The sequence below is a fragment of the Nerophis ophidion genome, linkage group LG03 (assembly GCF_033978795.1).
Source record: "Nerophis ophidion isolate RoL-2023_Sa linkage group LG03, RoL_Noph_v1.0, whole genome shotgun sequence".
Taxonomy (NCBI): domain Eukaryota; kingdom Metazoa; phylum Chordata; class Actinopteri; order Syngnathiformes; family Syngnathidae; genus Nerophis; species Nerophis ophidion.
This window is the reverse complement of record NC_084613.1, coordinates 29,043,693-29,070,416: the sequence shown is the minus strand read 5'-3', so window position 1 is coordinate 29,070,416 and position 26,724 is coordinate 29,043,693. Positions and strand designations below refer to the sequence as shown.

At 41.7% G+C, this 26,724-nt stretch overlaps 1 protein-coding gene across 2 annotated transcripts in view; it reads right to left on the bottom strand.

Annotated features, from left to right (window-relative positions):
• The window catches only part of gnrhr4 (gonadotropin releasing hormone receptor 4), a 148,057-nt gene extending 121,546 nt beyond the window's left edge, over window positions 1–26,511 (bottom strand). For both annotated transcript variants that reach the window (XM_061894797.1, XM_061894799.1), the window contains exons 1-2: window positions 26,436–26,511; window positions 22,052–22,640 (exon numbers count right to left, since the gene is read on the bottom strand). In XM_061894797.1, coding sequence (XP_061750781.1) covers window positions 22,052–22,640; window positions 26,436–26,458 — 612 coding nt within the window. In that variant the 5' untranslated portion in view covers window positions 26,459–26,511. The remainder of the gene's footprint in view (window positions 1–22,051; window positions 22,641–26,435) is intronic.
• Between the last annotated feature and the right edge of the window lie 213 nt (window positions 26,512–26,724).

Genomic DNA, 26,724 nt, shown 5'->3' with positions numbered 1-26,724 from the left:
TGTTATTGTTAGAAAGTTGTTGAGAGGTGGATTTACTGTCCACAATAAAAAAAATTTCAGCAAAGATATCGACGACAGGGGGCGGTGTTGCGTCACCGGTGGGCGTTCCCCACATGTCATCACTACAGTCTGAGATCGTGTCATGGCGGCCGAAGGAATGATTGAAAAAAAAACAAGCAGGATTACCAGTAGTGGAAGGTGAATCCTGAATGGAATGACAGTTGCTCTGTCCATGGGGAGGAATAAGTGATGCTGGAACATTACTGCGGCGCGGGGCACCTTTCCACTGGATCCCCCGCCTCTTCGGGCCAGCGCGAACGGCTTCGGAGGAGACTTCAGGCCCACAGCCGAGTCTTTCCTGCTCCCAAGCCATGAGCTCCAACCACAGCCCTAAGTCGAAGGGTTCCTTCCTCTGGTTCGACGCGAGGGAATTCTTTTTTGCTGGGTTCATACTGTTACGCCTGTGTGGCATCGTGGTACCAGGTTCGATTCCCTCGAGGATGCGTCAAAATTGAACACAGCAAAGGTAAGTTTTAACAGATTTATTCTACAACAAGGATCTAAGAAACAAAACACTGGCGCTAACAAAAGGAAACCAAAGACGCTAGTATGAGAACTAGGTGATACAAAATACAAACTAAACTGACCCGTAGGTACAAAAGAGAAAACAAAAACCTTCAGCATGAGAACTGGAATTAACAATGGCTAGCGTGAAAAGCTTAGCAAGAATATACATACATGAGAGTATTGCAGGCGTAACTCGTTGCGTGAAAAGCAAATCATGAACCCAGGCTGAACAGACAAAAGAGGACTGCATATAAAGTGACGGTGATTATCTGTAGCAGGTGTGCGGGGCCGTGAGCAGCAGGTGAACTGATGAGTAACCATGGTAATGACTAAACAGGAAGTATGAGGGTAGAACGACGGAGTGATAAAAATGCAACAATAAACCATAATATGGGAAGATCGGAGTACGGATCTTAACACAAGTATTAGCAATATTGCTATTATAAGCGTTAACTCAGACAAACTAGTTTTGGCTGCGCCTTGATCACAGAAAGCTAAGTACTGTATTTTCTGTGCGATAGAACGCAATATATAACTTAGACTTAGACTAAGCCAGCCCTTTCTGTTCATTCATTCTCAGATCCTAATTTGCTTTCACGCAACAGATGACGACTTGCTTTCAACGTTTGTATTCGCTAGCTCTCGCGCTGCGTTTTTGTTTATTCCTAGCTCTCATGCTAATTCTTTTGTTTTCCCTTTTTGTGCCTGTCTGCAAAGTATTAGTGTGTCCGTTTATTTCCCTAGCTCTCATGCTAGCTCATTTTGTTTGCCTTTTCTGCCTAGCACCAGTGTTTTTGTTGTAGCCTGTTTTATTAGTTAAATAAATACTTATTTCTTGCCTTACGCTGTGTTCTTGTCCGACGCATCCCACGAAGAACATATCCGGCATCGCTATGCCACGCAAGTCTCACACTCAAGTTGACACAGAGATTTACTGGAAGCATTAAATAAAAAATTATAATAATAATAATTTGACTTATTTTTAACATTTTAGTGACTGAGACCCTCTATGCTCCCCAGGAGCCCTAAGGATTAAAAAAAGAAAAATCCATATATTTTGTTATGGTTTGAAAATGAAAAATATCAAAATGGCCCCCGCATGCTTAAATTTTTCCATGTGCGGCCCTCTGTGGAAAAAGTTTGGACACCCCTGACTTAAACTATAATTTTAGACAAACGATGTCTATTGTCTGAATACAAGAAACATTGAAAAGTATTTGAATAATAAGTCATAAGGAACCTTTTTTGAGCAAAAAAAAAAGATGATTCATATATGTATGTAAAATGTATTGAATATTCCAATTAATATATTTGTGTGCAGAGAAGTTCCATGAATGCAGAGGTTTTTTTATTCTGTCCTTGTTGAAATGGTCATGCAGCTGTCTCTGAAATAAGAATGTAACAATCAGATCACATGAAAACAGCTAAGACAATATAAGTCATACGGGAAAATGCATTTTTAGAAAATATGATTTGCTTGAGCGGCTAGGGGACATCAAAAAATGGATTAGAAAAGACAAATTTAAAATAATAATACAAAAAATAATAATTCCAATGGGCCAGATGTTGGTCGTTGGCGGGCCGTAGTTTGGGGACCCCTTATCTAGTCCAAAGAAAAGCGCTAAATAATGTAATCTATTATTATTACTATTCGATCAGCTACCGACGTACCACGACGTGACTCACATTTCGACATGTTACCATAGCAACAACTCTGCAAACATTATTAGCTGATTTGACAGTGTACTTTTTCCGTTTACTCCGAGACAAATGGCAAGTTTTCAACAGATGTCAGACTCTTAGGAGCCGCGGAAACACTAGTTGCTAACTTGTTTGTAGTGGAGGCACAAAAGGCTAACTGTAATCACAGTGAAAAGTTAAATAAAATCCTATTAAATATATTTGAGATCCGAAAGGTTCCCCACTCATAAAGTAATACATTTTTATTATTTTTTTTTTTTTTTACTTTTAACACTCAAATTTCAAGATCAACTTCCGATATGTCTGTTGATTTTAAGTTTGAACTATTATTTTGTTTGTTTTATGCTCTTTTGTCAAAACTTTGATGTTTTTAGATGGCAACCACACAACTTATGCAATATTTTTTCCACATAAAACATTTTAAAGTGATAATTTTAGGTAATAATTCATTATAACAGATTTTTTTGTCCTTTTTTTTTTTTGAGCAATGGAAAAAAAAAAGAAAATAAAGACCAAAGGAAAAAAAATGCCTGCATGGAAGCTTTGTGTCAACATTGCCACTTTTTCCTCATCAGATTTCACCTCATTCCACTTTTTTTAAATGTTTTTATTTTTATTTTTGCAATACTGTCAATTTTGATATTTTTGCAGAATGTGTGGCGGGCCGTTAAATAATTAGCTGCGGGCCCCAAATGGCCCCCGGGGTGCACTTTGGACACCCCTGGTTTAAGTTAATGTGTTAAAGTTTACACCTAGCCCCTAACATAAATACAATAATCATAAGATAAAAAATTGTGTAGCACAAACGTTTGGGACACGCTTAGGGAGAACCATATAATTCCCATGTTGTTCACTGCATAATGTGCAGAATTAACGTTAAAATGTCTATCCCATAGTTGCCATCATTTTCAAGTGGGTTCACTTGTTGAATAATGTTCATTGTTGTTTCATTAATGTTAACATCTATGTGTGGAATTACAACGTTATTTGTTATTATTATTTATTATTATGTGAGAGCATTTCAGTTGTCTATGTAAGAGTATTTCAGTAGTGTATGTGAGAGCATTTCAGTAGTGTATATGAGAGCATTTCAGTGGTGTATGTAAGAGCATTTCAGTAGTGTATGTAGGAGCATTTCAGTAGTGTATGTGTTAGCATTTCAGTAGTGTATGTGAGAGCATTTCAGTTGTGTATATAAGAGCATTTCAGTAGTGTATGTAAGAGCATTCCAGTAGTGTATGTAAGAGCATTTCAGTAGTGTATGTAAGAGCATTTCAGTAGTGTATGTGAGAGCATTTCAGTAGTATATGTGAGAGCATTTCAGTAGTGTATGTAAGAGCATTTCAGTTTTGTATGTAAGAGCATTTCAGTAGTATATGTGACAGCATTTCAGTAGTGTATGTAAGAGCATTTCAGTGGTGTATGTAAGAGCATTTCAGTAATATATGTGAGAGCATTTCAGTAGTGTGTATGAGCGACATTGCATCCCGGTTCCGATCACCAATAGTGCCCGCCCCTTTTCAGTTTTTTTTTGTTTTTTTTTAAAGCCAAGTTGTTTGTGAACAAAATTTCTGCATAACTGCCGACTATTAGCTTAACGAAGGCAGGAGCTCTACTTCATAATTTGAGGGTTTCAGCGGAGAATATAAGAACACTTTTAATGCCGCCGTGGGTTGCACCTGCGTGCCGCGACACCTGAGCGGCCACTTTCTCCTCCCGACAGCCAAGCAGCCTGGAACACTCGTTCCGTTGCAATAGTCCACCGTCCGCACCATTATCAAGCGAAACCTTCTACCTCATGGACATCGGGGCAAGAGGAGGAAAAAGGTAATTAGACATTATTTATTTCTAAATGACTGTTGAATCCCACGGAATGTAAGGCAACATTGTAGCTATTAAGCAGTTAGCCTTGTGTGCCTCGACTACAAACAAGTTAGCAACTAGTGTTTCTGCGGCTCCTAAGAGTCTCACATCTATTGCAAACTTGCAGTTTGTCTCGGAGGACACAAAAAAAGCACACTGTCAAATCAGCTAATAATGTTTGCAGAGTTGTTGATATGGTAATATGTCGAAATGTGAGTCACGTCGTGGTACCTCGGTAGCTGATCGAATAGTAATAATAATAGATTACATTTATTAAGCGCTTTTCTTTGGACTAGATAAGGGGTCCCCAAACTACGGCCAACGTCCAACATCCGGCCCACTGAAATTATTATTTTCCATCCATCCATCCATCCATCCATCATCTTCCGCTTATCCGAGGTCGGGTCGCGGGGGCAACAGCCTAAGAAGGGAAACCCAGACTCCCCTCTCCCCAGCCACTTCGTCTAGCTCTTCCCGGGGGATCCCGAGGCGTTCCCAGGCCAGCCGGGAGACATAGTCTTCCCAACGTGTCCTGGGTCTTCCCCGTGGCCTCCTACCGGTTGGACGTGCCCTAAACACCTCCCTAGGGAGGCGTTTGAGTGGCATCCTGACCAGATGCCCGAACCACCTCATCTGGCTCCTCTCGATGTGAAGGAGCAGCGGCTTTACTTTGAGCTCCTCCCGGATGGCAGAGCTCCTCACCCTATCTCTAAGGGAGAGCCCCGCCACACGGCGGAGGAAACTAATTTCGGCCGCTTGTACCCGTGATCTTATCCTTTCGGTCATGAGCTTTAGGTGAGGATTGGAACGTAGATCGACCGGTAAATTGAGAGCTTTGCCTTCCGACTCAGCTCCTTCTTCACCACAACGGATCGGTACAACGTCCGCATTACTGAAGACGCCGCACCGATCCGCCTGTCAATCTCACGATCCACTCTTCCCTCACTCGTGAACAAGACTCCTAGGTATTTGAACTCCTCCACTTGGGGCAGGGTCTCCTGCCCAACCCGGAGATGGCATTCCACCCTTTTCCGGGCGAGAACCATGGACTCGGACTTGGAGGTGCTGATTCTCATTCCGGTCGCTTCACACTCGACTGCGAACCGATCCAGCGAGAGCTGAAGATCCCGGTCAGATGAAGCCATCAGGACCACATCATCTGCAAAAAGCAGAGACCTAATCCTGCGGTTACCAAACCGGAACCCCTCAACGCCTTGACTGCGCCTGAAAATTCTGTCCATAAAAGTTATGAACAGAATCGGTGACAAAGGACAGCCTTGGCGGAGTCCAACCCTCACTGGAAATGTGTTCGACTTACTGCCGGCAATGCGGACCAAGCTCTGGCACTGATCGTACAGGGAGCGGACCGCCACAATAAGATAGTCCGATACCCCATACTCTCTGAGCACCCCCCACAGGACTTCCCGAGGGACACGGTCGAATGCCTTCTCCAAGTCCACAAAGCACACGTAGACTGGTTGGGCAAACTCCCATGCACCCTCAAGAACCCTGCCGAGAGTATAGAGCTGGTCCACAGTTCCACGACCAATTATTATTTTTTGTATTATTATTTTAAATCTGTCTTTTGTAATACATTTTTTGATGTCCACTTGCTGCTCAAGCAAATCATATTGTCTAAAAATGCATTTTCCCGTATGACTTATATTGTCTTAGCTGTTTTCATGTGATCTGATTGTTACATTCTTATTTCAGAGACAGCTGCATGACCATTACAACAAGGACGGAATACACAACCTCAGGATTCATGGAAGTTGGCTTCCAAACAACTTCTTTGCATCTCAACGCAAGGGGGGCAGACACCACTTCAGATGTGGCATTCAGGTGTCATTAATAATGCAGGAATCCATCCAGCTATAAGCAGCATTTTGATGCTGACAACTACTTTGGCATTGATGAAGAAGGTCCACTACCTGAACTCCAGACGAATAATAACATTGTAATTCCAGACATAGATTTAAACATTAGTGAGGTGATAATGGACATTTTTCAACAAGTGAACCCACTTGAAAATGATGGCAACTATGGAATAGACATTTTCACTTCAATTCTGCACATTATTCAGTGAACAACATGGGAATTGTATGGTTTGTTAAAATGTTTGCTTCACTTGTGCAGAGTATTATTCAAATTAAGGTTTTGTTTAAACATTTTGTAAAAAATAAATAAAAAAAGAACCTGTTACACAGACCTGTATGAAGTTGTCCACTTTATTATTGCAAATATCAAAATAACACTGCAATATGTTTGTGCTGTAAATACTTGTTTCTACCATTGAGGTTTTTAAGTTAACAAGCAGATCACATGAAAACAGCTAAGACAATATAAATCATACGGGAGAATGCATTTTTAGACAATATGATTTGCTTGAGCGGCAAGGGGACATCAAAAAATGGATTAGAAAAGACAGATTTAAAATAATAATACAAAAAATTATAATTTCAGTGGGCCGGATGTTGGACGTTGGCGGGCAGTACCCGGCCCGCGGGCCGTGGTTTGGGGACCCCTTATCTAGTCCAAAGAAAAGCGCTAACTAAATGTAATCTATTGTTATTACTATTCGATGAGCTACTGACGTACCACGACGTGACTCACATTTTGACATGTTACCATAGCAACAACTCTGCAGACATACTTAGCTGATTTGACAGTATATTTTTTCCGTTTCCTCCGAGACAAACGGCAAATTTGCAATAGATGTCAGACTCTTGGGAGCCGCGGAAACACTAGTTGCTATCTTGTTTGTAGTAGAGGTACACAAGTCTACAATGCCATGTTGCCTTACATTCCGTGGGATTCAACAGTCATTTAGAAATAATAATGTCCAACCCTTTGATGCATAACATATACACACCCCTTTTAATGCACAACATGTGTCAAAAATGACCCGCATCAATTTCCCATGTTATTTCATGCTGCCTGAGTGTTTCTTTGCTGTATATTTTGAAATCAATGTATTTTATAATCTAATAATTCAAGTATCCTTTAAAAATCTTGTTTTTAATTAACACAAATCTTTATTTGTATTTTTCTTACCATACCTTATGAACAAAAGTATTTGTTGTAATACTACATCAAGTTTACACACATGGGTCAAAAATTACCCTTAATGCAAGTGCGATTTAAAAATGGATGAAGGCATATTACAATAATATTTTACTTCAAATACTTATTTTAGATGTGATCTGGGCCAAAAAATCATACATTTATAATTTGAAACCTGTTTATTTGTCATTTTGGCAAACATCTGGCAGTAACAAAATTAAAATTGTGAATTAGACCAACGTAAAATAAAATTATCAATTCAGTTCTTATGATTCTTTTATTTTTTATTAGTTAGTTATCATATTCCTCACATGTAGCACACATTACCACTGTGCGTTTGTGCTCCTTGCACACAGGCTTCTTGCACTGCGAACACCAGCTGACTTTTCTGTCTTTGGCAGATGGGCAGATCGCACACCTCTTCCTCTTCGCCACGCCCTTCTGTCTTATGTCCTCTTCACTTTGGGTGTTGACTATGGTTTGTTTTTCTATCCCGCGTCTTCCCATTGCCTGTATGATATGCTTTTGGTGGGTGTGCCCTCCATGCGGCTCTTCATATGTGGCATGAGCAGCTCTTTGCCCAGCTCCTTGATGAATAGTCGGCGTGCATTGGTGACACCACCCATGTAACCAGAGTGTTCTGCAGTGAAGTTGGTGTAAGCATTGAGGGTGGCAATATCCAGCATATTGTACCAGAGCACCATGGGCCACCTCCGTATTCTCCGTAGATGCCAACCATCTGATCTGTTGTGTCCACTCCTTTTGTTCTGTTGTAGTACAGTATCACTTCTGGTTTCTTCTTCTGACTGTCATCCCTTTTTTTCAAAAATCCTCGAAAAAATTGTTGCAGAGCAGCTAAATGAACACTTAGCGTTTAACAATCTATGTGAAACCTCTCAATCCGGTTTCAGGGCAAATCCCTCTACTGAGACAGCCCTCGCAAAAATAACTAATGATCTATTGCTAACGATGGATTCTGATGCGTCATCTATGTTGCTGCTCCTCGATCTTAGCGCTGCTTTCAATACCGTCGATCATAATATTTTATTAGAACGTATCAAAACATGAATTGGTATGTCAGACTTAGCCCTGTCTTGGTTTAACTCTTATCTTACTGACAGGGTGCAGTGCGTCTCCCATAACAGTATGACCTCGGACTATGTTAAGGTAACGTGTGGAGTTCCCCAGGGTTCGGTCCTTGGCCCTGCACTCTTCAGCATCTACATGCTGCCGCTAGGTGACATCATACGCAAATACGGTGTTAGCTTTCACTGTTATGCTGATGACACCCAACTCTACATGCCCCTAAAGCTGACCAACACGCCGGACTGTAGTCAGTTGGAAGCGTGTCTTAATGAAATTAAACAATGGATGTCCGCTAATTTTTTGCAACTTAACGCCAAAAAAACGAAAATGCTGATTATCGGTCCTGCTAGACACCGACCTCTATTTAATAATACAACTTTAACATTTGACAAGCAAATAATACAACAAGGTGACTCGGTAAAAAATCTGGGTATTATCTTCGACCCAACTCTCTCCTTTGAGGCACACATTAAAAGCGTTACTAAAATGGCCTTCTTTCATCTCCGTAATATCGCTAAAATTCACTCCATTTTGTCCACTAAAGACGCCGAGATCATTATCCATGTGTTTATTACGTCTCTTCTCGATTACTGTAACGTATTATTTTCGGGTCTCCCCATGTCTAGCATTAAAAGATTACAGTTGGTACAAAATGCGGCTGCTAGACTTTTGACAAGAACAAGAAAGTTTGATCACATTACGCACTCCGGAATCATTTTGGTGATTTAACCCCTTTATTCCAACCCTTGATGCTGAGTGCCAAGCATGGAGGCAATGGGTCCCATTTTTATAGTCTTTGGACTCGGCCGGGGTTTGAACTCACGACCTACCAATCTCAGGGCGGACACTCTAACCACAAGGCCACTGAGCAGCTTAGATTGTGCTTGACGTCACGTCTTTGCACTTTGGCGTGTGGCGATCACTCCTGCATCACTGAGAATGGACTCAACCAAACTACCTCGAAGCAATTCTTAATGCAAACAAAGAAATCGACTCAAAATGTGCCAACGTGAGTAAAGTAACGCTCCGCTTATCCAAAAATGTGCTAGCTTGATGCTAATATACATTGGTTTTGCTACCGACAAGCTACTAAATAGCAATAAAAATTTTACATGGTAATTTTAACACCTCCAAATTTGTTAATGAAAACTACAACTAAATGCACATTACATTCAAACAGCTGGTGTGTAATAAGTACAATACTTACAGTATTAACACTTTTAGAGTGCAACAAAAAAACACACCATAAACGATACACTACTGCCATTTATCATCCTGGACTTGCAACTTGATGTCATACCTTCAAATAATAGCTCAGAATTGTGATAGTAAAATAAGATTAAACAACTGGACAGCAGTTATCACAAACAGCTAATTTTGTGGGTTGGAACAAGGGGATGGGTCAAATCCAGAGGGTAATTTCAGCACACCTAGTGCATGTGTGACTATTAGTGGGCTCTACCAAGGATGTCATTTAGTTTGGTTGGTAGAGTGGCCGTGCCAGCAACTTGAGGGTTGCAGGTTCGATTCCCGCTTCCGCCATTCTAGTCACTGCCGTTTTGTCCTTAGGCAAGACACTTTACCCACCTGCTTCCAGTGCCACCCACACTGGTTTGAATGTAACTTAGATATTGGGTTTCACTCTGTAAAGCGCTTTGAGTCACTAGAGAAAAAGCGCTATATAAATATAATTGACTTCACTTCACTTTACGTTGTGGTTTGTGTTGTGGTTTGTGCAGCCCTTTGAGACACTAGTGTTTTAAATAATAAATAATCATTGATTGATTGATTGATACTTTAACTGTGGGATCTGGGATCTGAGCCGAGGATGTCGTTGTGGCTTGTGCTGCCCTTTGAGACACTCGTGATTTAGGCCTATTAAATAAACTTTGATTGATGATTGATTGATTAACTTTTACTTTAATCTCTACCGAAACATGGCACCGTTGTATTTTTCATGAAGCGTTGCCCGGTAGGACAACCACTGCCAAAAAAAGTACTGGGTTCGTTACCTATCCCGGATTATATTCCGATTAGTGACTGAGCAAGATTCGGCTGGGAAAAAAATATTATGAAGTGTCCTGACAAGGGGTTGGTGTTCGAAACTGGTCCTCCCAATTGTTCGATAAAAAAAGAACCGATTCCATGGATTCAAATCCCTTTTTGAGAACTGGTTCCTGTTATCGAAGCCACTTTACCATATTTTCGCGACCATAGGGCGCACCGTATTAAAAGGCGCCGTGTCAGTTACAGGTGCTATTTCTGTATTTAATGCATAAATAAGGCGCAGCGTGCCTTCAGCGTCCTCTCTCACCTGAAACCTTCACCCTATAACGGCCGCATGCTGTCCTCAGTCACGTCCGCTTTTTCTCCATAGTGGAACGACATGCTGAGGTTGATGTTGTGTTCTTGAGTGAGTGAATCAGAGTTCCCATTGTTGTGAACGTAGCACACCTGTAAGGTGATTGGCAAGAAGGACGATGCGTTATTGTTGCCAAAATGAGGAGTGAGGATAGACGTGCGTGTGGAAGGAATGAGAGAAGTTCAGCTGTGTTAGTATAGGTTGCTCAAAAGTTTAAAAAGAGCGTCAGACTTGGTGTGCACTTCTTCTGGATGCTACAATATAAACAGCGTGCTGGCCCAGTCATATAACATCTATGGCTTTTGGAACTCAGTGCACACACAACAACCTATCTGGATTCTGTACAGATGTTCAGTACAATATCACTTAGCGTCCAGAGGGGGCGCCGTTGAGTGTATTGTGGGGATTAAGGGAATGAAGAACAAGTAAAGGAAGCTGTGTGAAGTTTACATGAAGTCTCGGGAGTCTGCTTTCACGCATATAAACACTACCACAACATGGTGTCAGAAGTAGGCAAACCTACTGTGGGTAAAAAGTAGGTGTAGTTGGGAGAAGTGTGGCTGAAATAGTCCAGCTGAGGTCGTCATTGTTTACCTAGCCGGCGGCAGGCTAAGCTACGCTAGGCTACGGAGAGCAGTGGATCTGCATCGGAGCCCGGATAAGGACCGGAGATGACAGATCAAATATTCTCCATCGCGCCTCCTGGCAGCTTCAACTTCGAGGAGCCCAGCTCGTGGCCGCAATGGTTGAGACGGTTCGAGAGTTTCAGGATGGCTTCAGGATTGAGCGGAAAAGAGAACAGCTTTCAGGTCAACTCTCTACTGTATGTGATGGGTGAAAAGAGTGACGACATTTTCACTACGTTACCACTAAGCGACCAACAGAAGACAGTCTATGCCGAGGTGACAAAAGCATTTGATGAACATTTTGTCGGTAAGCACAATGTCATTTATGAGCGTGCAAAGTTTAATAGCAGACAGCAACAACAAGGTGAGTCTGCAGAGAACTTTATCACAGATGTGCATAAGCTGGCAGAACACTGCAAATTTGGTGCTTTAAAGGAGGAAATGATAAGAGACCGCATAGTGGTCGGGATAAGAGACTCCAGGCTGTCAGAGAGACTTCAGTTGGACCCAGACCTGACGCTGGCAAAAACAATAACCCAGGTCAGACAGCAGGAAGAAATAAAGAAACAACAGCAACTGCTACGAGGGGGACACACAGAAATTAAAGGTGCTAATGTGGATGCCATAAACACAAACAGAGGGAAAGCACAATATAGACAAGCTCTCCCACGCAGACCAGAGCAGTCTACGTTCAAGCCAAGCACTGTAAACAAGACATACTATAAGGAGAAATGTAGAAGGTGCGGCAAAGCGCCACAACACCCCTGGAAACTGTGCCCAGCCAAAGAGGCAGAGTGTCGAAAATGCAATAAAAGGGACATTTCGCTGCGGTCTGCAGATCATCTCAAAGAGTGGAAGATATAGTGGACAGCAACACAGAAAAAGACATAGCTTTCATGGGGACAGTTAACACAGAAGGAATTGAAGAGCAATGGTTAAAATAAATCAGCCTCAATGGAAATAAGGTAACATTTAACCTGGACTCAGGAGCCTCAGTTACAGCTATTCCATCTGCTATGTACTTGAGAGCACGTAATGGCAGGCTGAAGACACCACCTAAGAAGATTAAAGGTCCAGATAACTGTCCATTGAAGGTTTTGGGCATCATGAAAGCACACATTAAAACAGAAAAAAGAGAAATAAGGCAGGATGTATATGTGGTGACAAACTTGGTGATGCCACTAATGGGACTTCCTGCTTTAATAAAGCTGAACCTGGTTCAACAGGTAGCTTCAGTACAGGAAGAGAAACAAGAAGCGAGCCATAAATACAGAGCTATGTTTCCAAAAGTATTTTAGGGCTTGGAAAGCTACAAGGAAGTTACCAGATAAAACTGAAGAATGAAGCAGTTCCTTATGCTCTCTCGGCCCGCGCAGAGTTCCATTACCTATGAAAGAACAAGTTAAAGAAGAGTTAGACAGGATGGAAGCAATGGGGGTCGTAAGAAAAATTGAGGAACCAACTGAATGGTGAGCGGGGATGGTAGTGGTCCCCAAGCCAAATAAGAAACCTCGTATTTGTGTGGACCTCACCCGACTTAACGACAGCGTGTGCAGAGAGAGACACATACTGCCTGCAGTTGATGAGACACTGGCACAGCTTGAGGGGGCAAGAGTATTTTCGAAATTAGATGCAACATCTGGTTTCTGGCAAGTTCCTCTACATGAAGAATCACAGCCTTTAACAACTTGTATTACCCCCTTGGGAAGATATTGCTTTCAGAGGCTCCCCTTCGGCATCTCTTCCGCGCCTGAGCATTTTCAGCTGAGAATCTCACAAATAATCGCAGGAGCAAAGGGCGCTCTGTGCCATGCAGATGACATCTTAGTCTATGGAAAAGACAAAAAAGAGCACGATGAAAGGCTGCAGGAAGTACTGAAAAGGTGTGAAAAAGCGGGCCTCACCCTCAATGAAAAATGTGAATTTTCAGTGGTAAAAGTGAAATTCCTTGGACACAACATAAGCGCATCAGGAATCGAGGCTGATCCAGACAAAATCAGCGCCATTAAAAACATGCCAGAACCTCGCAATGTGGAGGAAGTCCGCCGGTTCATGGGAATGGTGAATTATGTTGGCAAGTTCTCACCTAGTCTACCAGCTCTCACAAAACCCCTACGTGACCTGTTAAAAAGTGACAGCACACCGACCTGGGACGCACAACAGAAAATAGCCTTTGAAAAAATTAAAAAAGAGCTGAGTTCTCCTCCAGTCCTGGCACAATACAGTCCTAAGAAAGAAACATTCGTATCGGCAGATGCGTCGTTATATGGACTTGGGGAGGTCCTCCTGCAGCAGCAGACAGATGGTAGGTGGAGACCTGTTGTGTGCATATCATGGAGCCTGACACCCACAGAGATCCAGTACGCGCAAATAGAAAAAGAAGCACTAGCGGCAACATGGGCCTGTGAGCGACTCAGCTCATATCTGCTAGGCTTGGAATTCACAGTGAGAACCGATCACAAACCTTTAATCTCGCTGCTTGGATCTCGGTCTTTGGATGATCTTCCTCCAAGAATTCTTAGATTTAGGCTAAGACTGTTGAGGTTCAACTACAAAATCATACATGTCCCAGGAAAACAACTCGTCACTGCTGACACTCTCTCAAGAGCTCCCCTGGGAATGGAGGCCAGAGAGGCCAATAGTAGCTTGCAGAAAGAATGCTGTGCATACATTGATCACATTCTACACTATCTCCCTGCCACTGACAGTAAACTAGCGTGCATCAAAGAAGCTCAGAGCACAGACAGTGTTTGCAGGCAGCTGAAAACATTGACGGAAAAAGGCTGGCCCTCTCACAGGAGAAGCGTTCCTGAGCATTTTTTGCCATTCTGGTCGGAGAGGAACGATATCAACATGGCAGAGGGCTTGCTCCTTAAGGCAACGAGGATTCTGATCCCTGCATGCATGCAACAGCAAATGATGGAAAGGTTGCATGAAGGCCATCAGGGCGTGATTAAGTGTGTGGCAAGGGCACAAGGATCCCTATGGTGGCCAGGGATAACAAGACAGATTAAAGAGATGGTGGAAAGGTGTGAAATCTGTTGCCAATATTCACAGACAGACAGAATCGTTAATGACCACACTCCTACCAGCACAACCATGGGAAAAAGTGGCGGCTGATATCTTTCAGTGGAAAAATGGACATTATATCGTGGTGGTGGACTTCTACTCCCGATACATTGAAGTAGCAAACCTCCCGACCCTGACAACATCTACAACTGTGGAGCGACACAAGGTAATCTTTGCAAGATTTGGAGTGCCTGAAATCTTGGTGACTGACAACGGGCCACAGTTTTCTTCCACAGATTTTGCCACTTTTGCCCAGGACTATGGTTTCAACCACACGACCAGCAGCCCTCGCTATCCCCAGAGCAACGGAGAAGCAGAGAGAGCTGTCCGTACGGTCAAACAGCTGCTCAACAAAAGTGCAGACCCTCAGAAAGCTCTTTTGGCTTACAGAGCTACACCACTGGCTCACGGTCTAAGCCCAGCCCAGCTGTTGATGGGGAGGAGGATAAGATCAACAGTTCCTATCGCTCCTCAAGCATTGAAACCAGCCTGGCCAAACCTCAGAGCTTTCAGGAAAAAAGACAAAGAACTAAAAGTGAAGCAGAGAGAGTCGTTCAACCTGAGACACAGGACTAAAGACTTACCAGTTCTGGTTCCAGGACAGAGTGTGGATTAAAACAGCGCAGACAACAGCTACTGTCCAGGGACCGGCTTCAACACCAAGGTTGTACAATGTAGAAACAGACCAAGGGAGCTTAAGACGAAACAGGGCTCACCTGACAGTGCTCCCAGAAAGAGGTTTATCCTGCCCGGATGAGTCAGAGACTGTCCAAAGGCAGACAGATGGAGGTGAAACAGTGACCAGGTCGGGAAGAGTTTCCCATCCTCCAGATAGACTGGATTTATGAACATGCTAATTGACCAGAGAGTTTTCCCTAGTCTTGTTTGTTGTTCCTAAAAACATGTGTGTTATGTTGGGTATTAATGTTATTGAATGGGACTTGAATATACTCAGTTATTAATACCTGGTGAATACGATATAAGTAACTATCCTTTTGGAATTATTTCATTTTGAAACAGTTCTATGTTTAAAATAAAGAAAAGAGGTTTACAAGCTAAAAGGGGGGGATGTACAAATGCTCAGTACAATATCACATAGCGTCCAGAGGGGGCGCCGTTGAGTGTATTGTGGGGATTAAGGGAATGAAGAAGAACGAGTAAAGGAAGCTGTGTGAAGTTTACATGAAGTCTCTGGAGTCTGCTTTCACGCATATAAACACTACCACAACAGATTCGAGAAGAGATTTGAGAAGGAATCGGTTCAATAAGAGGATTCGATAATGGGCTCGAACTCAACAATTTCTTAACAAACATCATCCCTAGTCCTGACATTTTACATTATTCAGCAATTAATTCTCATTCAAATGCTTTAGATCAGTGATCCTCAACAGGCGGACCGCAGTCCATGTCCGGAGCCAGCACGAATTATAGTAAAAAAAAATATATATATATATATATATATATATATATATATATATATATATATATATATTAGGGTTGTGGGAAAAAATTGATTCGAATACGAATCGAATCGTTTACGTTGTGCGATTCAGAATCGATTCTCATTTTTAAATAATCGATTTTTTTATTTTTTTATTTTGATTTTCTTTTTTTTTTTTTAATCAATCCAACAAACCACTACACAGCAATACCATAACAATGCAATCCAATTCCAAAACCAAACCTGACCCAGCAACACTCAGGACTGCAATAAACAGAGCAATTGAGAGGAGACAAACACGACACAGAACAAACCAAAAGTAATGAAACAAAAATGAATATTATCAACAACAGTATCAATATTAATTATAATTTCAGCATAGCAGTGATTAAAAATCCCTCACTGACATTATCATTAGACATTTATAAAAAAAAATAAAAAAGAACAATAGTGTCACAGCGGCTTACACTTGCATTGCATCTCATAAACTTGACAACACACTGTGTCCAATATTTTCACAAAGATAAAATAAGTCATATTTTTGGTTCGTTTAATAGTTAAAACATTTACATTATTGCAATCTGTTGATAAAACATTGTCATTTACAATTATAAAATATATTTTTTTTAATCTTCTACTCTGCTAGCATGTCAACAGACTGGGGTAGATCCTGCTGAAATCCTATGTATTGAATGAATACAGAATCTTTTTGAATCGGAAAAATATCGTTTTTGAATCGAGAATCGAATAGAAAAAATCGATATATTATCGAATTGTGACCCCAAGAATCGATATTGAATCGAATCGTGGGACACCCAAAGATTCACAGCCCTAATATATATATATAATTAGAATTATAATTATTATAGAAAATATATAATAATTGTATTTATCTTTGAATTATCGCTAGTGCAAGTCAACGTTCTTTGTTGTTTTTAGTCAAATATCTCCACGTTTCGTTTACACTTCTCCGTGTCTCACTCACTCCGTCTCTCTCTCTCTCTCTCTCTGTCTCTCCCTCTCTGTCAGAGAGAGAAAGAGAGAGAGACGGAGTGAGAGTGAGAGAACGCCACTCTAATTGGCTGATTCCGGGGTATGGGTTGTCATCTCTATCACGACGCGCTGATGGGCTGTTACCACCTGTGTCATACAGAGCTCATGCTACAGGCACAGTGCATGGAACCTTATGCTGCAGGCACACAGTTGTCTCGTATCGCTACTTCGCTAACTGTTCACTCGTCAGTCACTGAATGTGAATCAAATCACAATGGCATGCTCCAAGTTGGCTCAGGCTGGTAAAAGAAAGGTGGACGGGGAAAACCGACGTTTCAAAGAAGAATGGACAGAGCAATATGTTTTCATCCTACCTACTTTAAGTACCAGACCAATGTGTCTAATATGCAACAGTACTGTTGCTCTGGTGAAAAGTGAAAATCTGAAACGCCACTATCTGAAAGAGCACCGCGAATATTGAAGAGACATTTCCTCATGATTCAGAGCTAAGAAAAAAAGAAATCACGAGGCTGAAAAAGTCATATGAAACATCAAGCAAGAGTTTTGTTAAATCTATGACACAAAAACAAATAGCAACAGAGTGCTCACTCGGAGTGGCAAGGGTTTTGGGTAAACACAAGAAGCCATTCTTTGGTGCAGAAATAGTTAAAGAATGCTTGACTGAAGTGATGGGTGCCATGTTTGAAGGCAAAGAAAAGGAGGAAATGACTGCTAAAAAAAATCAAATCCCACTCTCTGATGCCACAGATACCAGACATACTGAAATACTAGCTGGTGATTCGTCCAAGCAGCTTTGTGATGGAATAAAAAACATAGAGTGCATATCCCTAGCGGTGGATGAGTCCACTGACACCACTGACAATGCTCAGTTGTTGGTGTTTGTGAGGTATTATGATGAGGAAAAGGGGGAGTTTATTGAAGAAGTTTTGGGCCAGGCAAACCTCAGTGGACAAACAAGGGGAGAAGACATCTATAAAGCAATATCAGAAATGCTGAATGAAAAAGGGATTGATCTGAAGAAAGTTGTGTCCATTGCTACTGATGGAGCTCCAGCCATGTTGGGGAGAGAGAAGGGACTGGTTCCGCGTCTGAGAGAACACCACCATGGCCTGATATCTTATCACTGCATACGCCATGGTTTACTGAAGAAACTAGAGCTCAGAAATTATTATGTAGAAAGCTGGAATGCAAATGGCGCACGACTAAACTTGAGGTGCACCATCAAGCTTGGAGTGATAGTTTAATAACTTATAAACGCATGCTTACCTTAGCTAAAACAAATTATTACTCAAATCTCATCCGCATTAATAAAAACGATCCAAAATTTTTGTTTAGTACAGTAGCATCGCTAACCCAACAAGGGACTCCTTCCAGAAGCTCCACCCATTCGGCAGATGACTTTATGAAGTTCTTTAATAAGAAAATTGAACTTATTAGAAAGGAGATTAAAGACAATGCGTCCCAGTTACAACGGGGTTATAGTAACACAGATACGATTGTATATACGGCGGATACTGCAAATATCCAAAATAGTTTCTCTCGTTTTGATGAAATAACATTAGAAGGATTGTTACAACGTGTAAATGGAATAAAACAAACAACATGTTTACTTGACCCACTTCCTGGGAAACTTATCAAGGAGCTTTTTGTATTATTAGGTCCATCAGTGCTAAATATTATAAACTTATCACTTTCCTCGGGCACTGTTCCCGTTGCATTCAAAAAAGCGGTTATTCATCCTCTCCTTAAAAGACCTAACCTCGATCCTGACCTCATGGTAAACTACCGACCGGTGTCTCACCTTCCCTTTATGTCGAAAATCCTCGAAAAAATTGTTGCAGAGCAGCTAAATGAGCACTTAGCGTTTAACAATCTATGTGAAACCTTTCAATCCGGTTTCAGGGCAAATCACTCGACTGAGACAGCCCTCGCAAAATTGACTAATGATCTATTGCTAACGATGGACTCTGATGCGTAATCTATGTTGCTGCTCCTCGATCTTAGCGCTGCTTTCGATACCGTCGATCATAATATTTTATTAGAGCGTATCAAAATACGAATTGGTATGTCGGACTCAGCCCTGTCATGGTTTAACTCTTATCTTACTGATAGGATGCAGTGCGTCTCCTATAACAGTGTGACCTCGGACTATGTTAAGGTAACGTGTGGAGTTCCTCAGCGTTCGGTCCTTGGCCCTGTACTCTTCAGCATCTACATGCTGCCGCTAGGTGACGTCATACGCAAATACGGTATTAGCTTTCACTGTTATGCTGATGACACCCAACTTTACATGCCCCTAAAGCTGACCAACACGCCGGACTGTAGTCAGTTGGAAGCGTGTCTTAATGAAATTAAACAATGGATGTCCGCTAACTTTTTGCAACTTAATGCCAAAAAAACGGAAATGCTGATTATCGGTCCTGCTAGACACCGACCTCTATTTTATAATACAACTTTAACATTTGACAACCAAATCATAAAACAAGGTGACTCTGTAAAAAATCTGGGTATTATCTTCGACCCAACTCTCTCCTTTGAGTCACACATTAAAAGCGTTACTAAAACGGCCTTCTTTCATCTCCGTAATATCGCTAAAATTCGCTCCATTCTGTCCACTAAAGACGCTGAGATCATTATCCATGCGTTTGTTACGTCTCGTCTCGATTACTGTAACGTATTATTTTCGGGTCTCCCCATGTCTAGCATTAAAAGATTACAGTTGGTACAAAATGCGGCTGCTAGACTTTTGACAAGAACAAGAAAGTTTGATCACATTACGCCTGTACTGGCTCACCTGCACTGGCTTCCTGTGCACTTAAGATGTGACTTTAAGGTTTTACTACTTACGTATAAAATACTACACGGTCTAGCTCCAGCCTATCTTGCCGATTGTATTGTACCGTATGTCCCGGCAAGAAATCTGCGTTCAAAAGACTCCGGCTTATTAGTGATTCCTAGAGCTCAAAAAAAGTCTGCGGGCTATAGAGCGTTTTCCGTTCGGGCTCCAGTACTCTGGAATGCCCTCCCGGTAACAGTTCGAGATGCTACCTCAGTAGAAGCATTTAAGTCTCATCTTAAAACTCATCTGTATACTCTAGCCTTTAAATAGACCTCCTTTTTAGACCAGTTGATCTGCCGCTTCTTTTCTTTCTCCTATGTCCCCCCCTCCCTTGTGGAGGGGGTCCGGTCCGATGACCATGGATGAAGTACTGACTGTCCAGAGTCGAGACCCAGGATGGACCGCTCGTCGGGACCCAGGATGGACCGCTCGCCTGTATCGGTTGGGGACATCTCTACGCTGCTGATCCGTTTGAGATGGTTTCCTGTGGACGGGACTCTCACTGCTGTCTTGGAGCCACTATGGATTGAACTTTCACAGTATCATGTTAGACCTGCTCGACATCCATTGCTTTCGGTCCCCTAGAGGGGGGGGGTTGCCCACATCTGAGGTCCTCTCCAAGGTTTCTCATAGTCAGCATTGTCACTGGCATCCCACTGAATGTGAATTCTCCCTGCCCACTGGGTGTGAGTTTTCCTTGCCCTTTTGTGGGTTCTTCCGAGGATGTTGTAGTCGTAATGATTTGTGCAGTCCTTTGAGACATTTGTGATTTGGGGCTATATAAATAAACATTGATTGATTGATAATCCACTAGTTTGTCCTTTGTGCAAATCTTGGAGAAGTGTACTCTGAAATCATGACAACAATGATGAAACTCATACACTTCTTGAGAGCATCATCTGCACTGCAGCACCGCTTGCTGCCCACATTCCTAACAGAGGTAGATGCTGCTTTGATGATTTGCTCGTGCACAACAACGTCAGATGGTTCAGCAAAGGCTGGGTCCTGGAGTGTTTTTGGGCCATTAGAGAAGAGCTGCAATTGTTTCTGTCCCAGCAAAATAGCGCAAAAGTAAAACAGTTCTTGGAATTTCTGCAAAATGCTGGGAAAATGGAAGCTGTGGCATTTTTGGCTGGTATAACCTCCCATCTCAATGATCTAAATCTCAAGCTACAGGGGAAGAAGAACACAATGTGGGAGCTGATATCAGAAGTCTGTGCCTTCCAGGGGAAGCTGGAGCTTTTCAAAAGTGACATACAGGTAACTAATTGGTTATTATTATTTTCTACCACACACTATTTTCTTCCACTTGATAATTCATACCTATTTTTAAGCATTGTTCCTAATATATATTTAAACTGTGTATCTACAGGAGGAACTTCTCCACTTCCCCAAACTTCTGGAACTGACCAAATGAGAAGGAGATCATCAGTGCCATTTGGAATTCTTGAAAAAACTCATTGCAAATTTCAAGACTCGCTTTGATCGCTTCATTTTGGGAAAACAAGTCCTGTTGTTCATTGAAAACCCATTCCTGATCAGAAATGTGAGTGCGTTCTCTGCAGAAGCAAAACAAGTCTTCCCATGCGCCAGAGCTGCTTCACTGCAGACTGAGCTCATTGACTTCCAAGAAAGTGTCGCACTGAAAGAGGCTCAGTGTGACGCCTTCATTTTCTGGTCATAGCTGGTCATTCCTTCCAAGTTCCCTCGGCCTGTCACATCCTCACAATGTTTGGCTCAACATACAGCTGTAAGTCTGCCTTCTCTACAATGAACATTGTGAAGAACAAGTACCGCAGCAGACTGACAAATGAACACCTGGATCAGTGTCTCCGTCTGGCCATCACACCTTTTGTGCCAAAGTTCAAAGTCTTGGCTTCAACCCCAAGAGCCCAATTCTCCCATTGAGCAGCTTTGTTTTACACAATGGGGATGTACTGTACCATAGTTATATTTGCACATGAATGAGATCTGTTGAGGTCATTTGTTTAGCGGGGATAGGAGGGTTGTGTTTAAAAGTATTTATTTTTTGTTAAAACTGAACTTATTATTTTTGTTTCAAAGAAAATATTTCATGTATTCTATTGGATATGTATTTTATTTGTGTTAATTTTAAGAAAATGTTAAACTAATGCCTACCTCCTGCTACTTTCTAAGCTTGACCGATAATAAACGGACGCAGCCTGTTTCAAAATAACATTTGTGGACCTTCAAGAGTTGTACTTGAGGACCCCTGCTCTAGATGTTTCCCCAAATATCCTACTGTGTCCAAGAATGTGTAAAATAAAATTAAAAAATATCAATCGGAATTTGGATTGATCTGCTCGTATTGAAAAGTCAGAATTTCCGAGTTGCAACAAGACTTTGAGCAGCAAAAAAAAGTTTGGAATCGACACAAAAAAGACGCCCAGCTGCCCTACCTGAGGAAGTGCGAGGAAGACGCTCATGGTCCAGGCCACAGTCAGCATGATCTTGCTCCTGGTCTTGGCCTCCCTGATGCCCAGAGGGTTCAAGATGGCTGACTGCCTGTCCAGACTGATAACCACCGTGACGAAGGCGCAGGAGTACATGGCCACCAGCTTGAGGAACATCAGCAGCCTGCAGGCGGCGTCTCCTGCCTGCCACTGCACGGTGATGTTCCACACGGCGTCCACGGGCATGACGATGAACGTGACCAGCAGGTCGGCCACAGTCAGGTTCATGATGATAATCCTGACGTGGGACTTGCGCCTGCCGCCTTTGCCGGCCGCCCACAGCACCAGCAGGTTGCACACGGCCGACACCGCGCACAGGCTGAAGGTGATGATGACGCGCACCTTGGCGGCCGTGGAGAAGGTGGGCAGCTGGAGCGCGTCCTCCGCCAATGTGGCGTTACAGGCTGCACCTGGGCAGCTGTCGTTCGCCGCCTCGAGGTCCTCATGCTGGTGTAACATCACGCCGAGACGGGTCGGTTTGATCCAAGGACCCGCGCCTGTTGCCTGCATCCACCTGCGGCCGGGAGCGTGGGAGCTGCGATAAAAGTGCAACATTTGTGAATGTGCTGGAAACTATTATTTACACACCCGGTCTTTAAAAGAACCAACATAATTTATGTATTATATATATACAAACCCTGTTTCCATATGAGTTGGGAAATTGTGTTAGATGTAAATATAAACGGAATACAATGATTTGCAAATCCTTTCCAACCCATTTTCGGTTGAATGCACTACAAAGACAAGATATTTGATGTTCAAACTTTTTTCAAATAATAATTAACTTAGAATTTCATGGCTGCAACATGTGCCAAAGTAGTTGGGAAAGGGCATGCTCACCACTGTGTTACATCACCTTTTCTTTTAACAACACTCAAAAAACGTTTGGGAACTAAGGAAACTAATTGTTGAAGCTTTGAAAGTGGAATTCTTTCCCATTCTTGTTTTATGTAGAGCTTCAGTCGTTCAACAGTCCGGGGTCTCCGCTGTTGTATTTTACGCTTTCTAATGCGCCACACATTTTTGATGGGAGACAGGTCTGGACTGCAGGCAATCCAGGAAGGTACCCGCACTCTTTTACTACGAAGCCATGCTGTTGTAACACGTGCTGAATGTGGCTTGGCATTGTCTTGCTGAAATAAGCAGGGGCGTCCATTAAAAACACGGCGCTCAGATGGCAGCATATGTTGTTCCAAAACCTGTATGTACCTTTCAGCATTAACGGTGCCTTCACAAATGTGTAAGTTACCCATGCCTTGGGCACTAATGCACCCCCATACCATCACAGACGCTGGCTTTTGAACTTTGCGTCGATAACAGTCTGGATGGTTCGCATCCCCTTTGGTCCAGTTGACACGATGTCGAATATCTCCTAAAATAATTTAAAATGTGGAGTCGTCAGATCACAGAACACTTTTCCACTTTGCATCAGTCCATCTTAGATGATCTCGGGCCCAGAGAAGCCGGCGGCGTTTCTGGATGTTGTTGATAAATGGCTTTCGCTTTTTGTATAGTAGAGCTTTAACATGCACTTACAGATGTAGCGACAAACTGTATTTAGTGACAGTGGTTTTCTGAAGGGTTCCTGAGCCCATGTGGTGATATTCTTTCGAGATTGATGTCGGTTTTTGATACAGTGCCGTCTGAGGGATCGAAGGTCACGGTCATTCAATGTTGGTTTCCGGTCCTGCCGCTTATGTGGAGTGATTTCCCCAGATTCTCTGAACCTTTTGATGATATTATGGACCGTAAATGTTGAAATCCCTAAATTTCTTGCAATTGCACTTTGAAAAACGTTGTTCTTAAACTGTTTGACTATTTGCTCACACAGTTGTGGACAAAGGGGTGTACCTCGCCCCTTCCTTTCTTGTGAAAGACAGCATTTTTTGGGACGATGTTTTTATACCCAATCATGTTCCCAATTAGCCTGCACACCTGTGAGAAGTTCCAAATAAGTGTTTGATGAGCATCACTCAACTTTATCAGTATTTATTGCCACCTTTCCCAACTTCTTTGTCACGTGTTGCTGGCATCAAATTCTAAAGTTAATGATTATTTGCAAAAAAAATAATGTTTATCAGTTTGAACATCAAATATGTTGTCTTTGTAGCATATTCAACTGAATATGGGTTGAAAATTATTTGCAAATCATTGTATTCCGTTCATATTTACATCTAACACAATTTCCCAACTCATATGGGAACAGGGTTTGTATTTAAAAATATTATGACAAGCGGTAGAAAATTTTGACAAACTTTAATGATGCACAAGGGAAGTGAATTATATTTATATAGCGCTTTTCTCTAGTGACTTAAAGCATTTTTACAGACTGAAACCCAATATCTAAGTTACATTTAAACCAGGGTGGGTGGCACTGGGAGAAGGTGGGTAAAGTGTCTTGCCCAAGGACACAACGGCAGTGACGAGGATGGCGGAAGCGGGGATCGAACCTGGAACCCTCAAGTTGCTGAAGTTGTTCCACACAGTAGCTCAGTTACAAATGATGGAAAAGATGGAATAAGTGTAAGTATATAATAATAAAATAAACTAAACGCAATATTAAAATGTAACATCCATCCATCCGTTTCCTACCGCTTGTCCCTTTTGGAGTCGCGGGGGTGTTGGAGCCTATCTCAGCTGCATTCGGGCGGAAAGCGGGTTACACCCTGGACAAGTCGCTACCTCATCGCAGGGCCAAAACAGATAGACAACCAACATTCATATATATATATATGTAATATTTACATGTGTACAGTATAGGATATATACAGATATAGTATATCATATTTTTATATCAGATATACAATATATAACAATTACCATGTACAATATTACAGTATATCTGCAATGAGGTGGCGACTTGTCCAGGGTGTACCCCACCTTTCGCCTGATTGTACCTGAGATAGGCACAAGCGCCCCCCGCGACCCCAAAGGGAATAAGCGGTAGGAAATGGATGGATGGAATATTACAGTACATGTAACAGCTGCAGCATAAAATAGAGAGTAAATCTCTAAGAGTAAAATGGTTTATTATATGTATGTTTTTTTTTCAAATAAATACAATTTCAAAAATAAATTAATAATCCATCCATCCATCCATTTTCTACCGCTTATCCCGTTCGGGGTCACGGGTGGGTGCGGGAACCTATTACAGCTGCATTCGGGCGGAAGGCGGCGTACACCCTGAACAAGTCGCTACCTCATAGCAGGGCCAACACAGATAGACAGACAACGTTCATATATACATAATATTTACATAATATATGTACAGTAGGGCTGTGAATCTTTGGGTGTTCCACGATTCGATTCAATATCGATTCTTGGGGTCGCGATTCGATTATAAATCGATTTTTTCGATTTAACGTGATTCTCGATTTAAAAACGATATTTTTCCGATTCAAAACGATTCTCTAATAATTCAATACATAGGATTTCAGCAGGATCTACCCCAGTCTGCTGACATGCTAGCAGAGTATCCATCCATCCATCCATTTTTCACCGCTTATTCCCTTTTGGGAATAAGCGGTAGAAATGTCTACTACTAGCAGAGTAGTAGATTTAAAAAAAAAAACTTTTATAATTGTAAAGGACAATGTTTTATCAACTGATTGCAATAATTTAAATGTGTTTTAACTATTAAACAAACCAAAAATATGACTTATTTTATCTTTGTGAAAATATTGTCAAGCTTATGAGATGCGATGCAAGTGTAAGCCACTGTGACACTATTGTTCTTTTTTTTATTGTTATAAATGTCTAATGATAATGTCAATGAGGGATTTTTAATCACTGCTATGCTGAAATTATAACTAATATTGATACTGTTGTTGATAAAAAACATTTTTGTTTCACTACTTTTGGTTTGTTCTGTGTCGCGTTTGTGTCTCCTCTCAATTGCTCTGTTTATTGCAGTTCTGAGTGTTGCTGGGTCAGGTTTGGTTTTGGAATTGGATTGCATATATATATATATATATATATATATATATATATATATATATATATATTATATCATATGTTTATATCAAATATACAATATATAACAATTACCACGTACAATATTACAGTATATGTAACAGCTGCAGCATAGAATAGACAGTAAATCTCTAAGAGTAAAATGGATTGTTATATGTATATATTTTTTCTAATAAATACAATTTAAAAAATTAATAAATAACCCAATTTAGGTTATTATTGATGTGTTGGTCTGATTCAAAACCCAAGAGATATGTAAATTATTTGAATGAACTTTTTTTCAAAATAATCCTGATAAGCTACAAAATAATGCTCTTCAGTACATGACGATATGAATACAAAAAAAAAGACAATTTACCTGAAATGAGGGTCTGTGCGCATGGATTAGGGTCTCACAGAGTGTTTCCACGGCAGTGTGTGTCGGCAGCTTCCTCCATTGACTATACTGAATTCACACGAGGGTCTTAAAGCATGCCCAAAATCCATTGACCAGAGTGGGAGGGGCGTGTGTGTGTGTGTGTGTGTGTGTGTGTGTGTGTGTGTGTGTGTGTGTGTGTGTGTGTGTGTGTGTGTGTGTGTGTGTGTGTGCGTGTGTGTGTGTGTGTGTGTGTGTGTGAGAGAGAGAGAGAGACAGAGAGCAAGGGGGA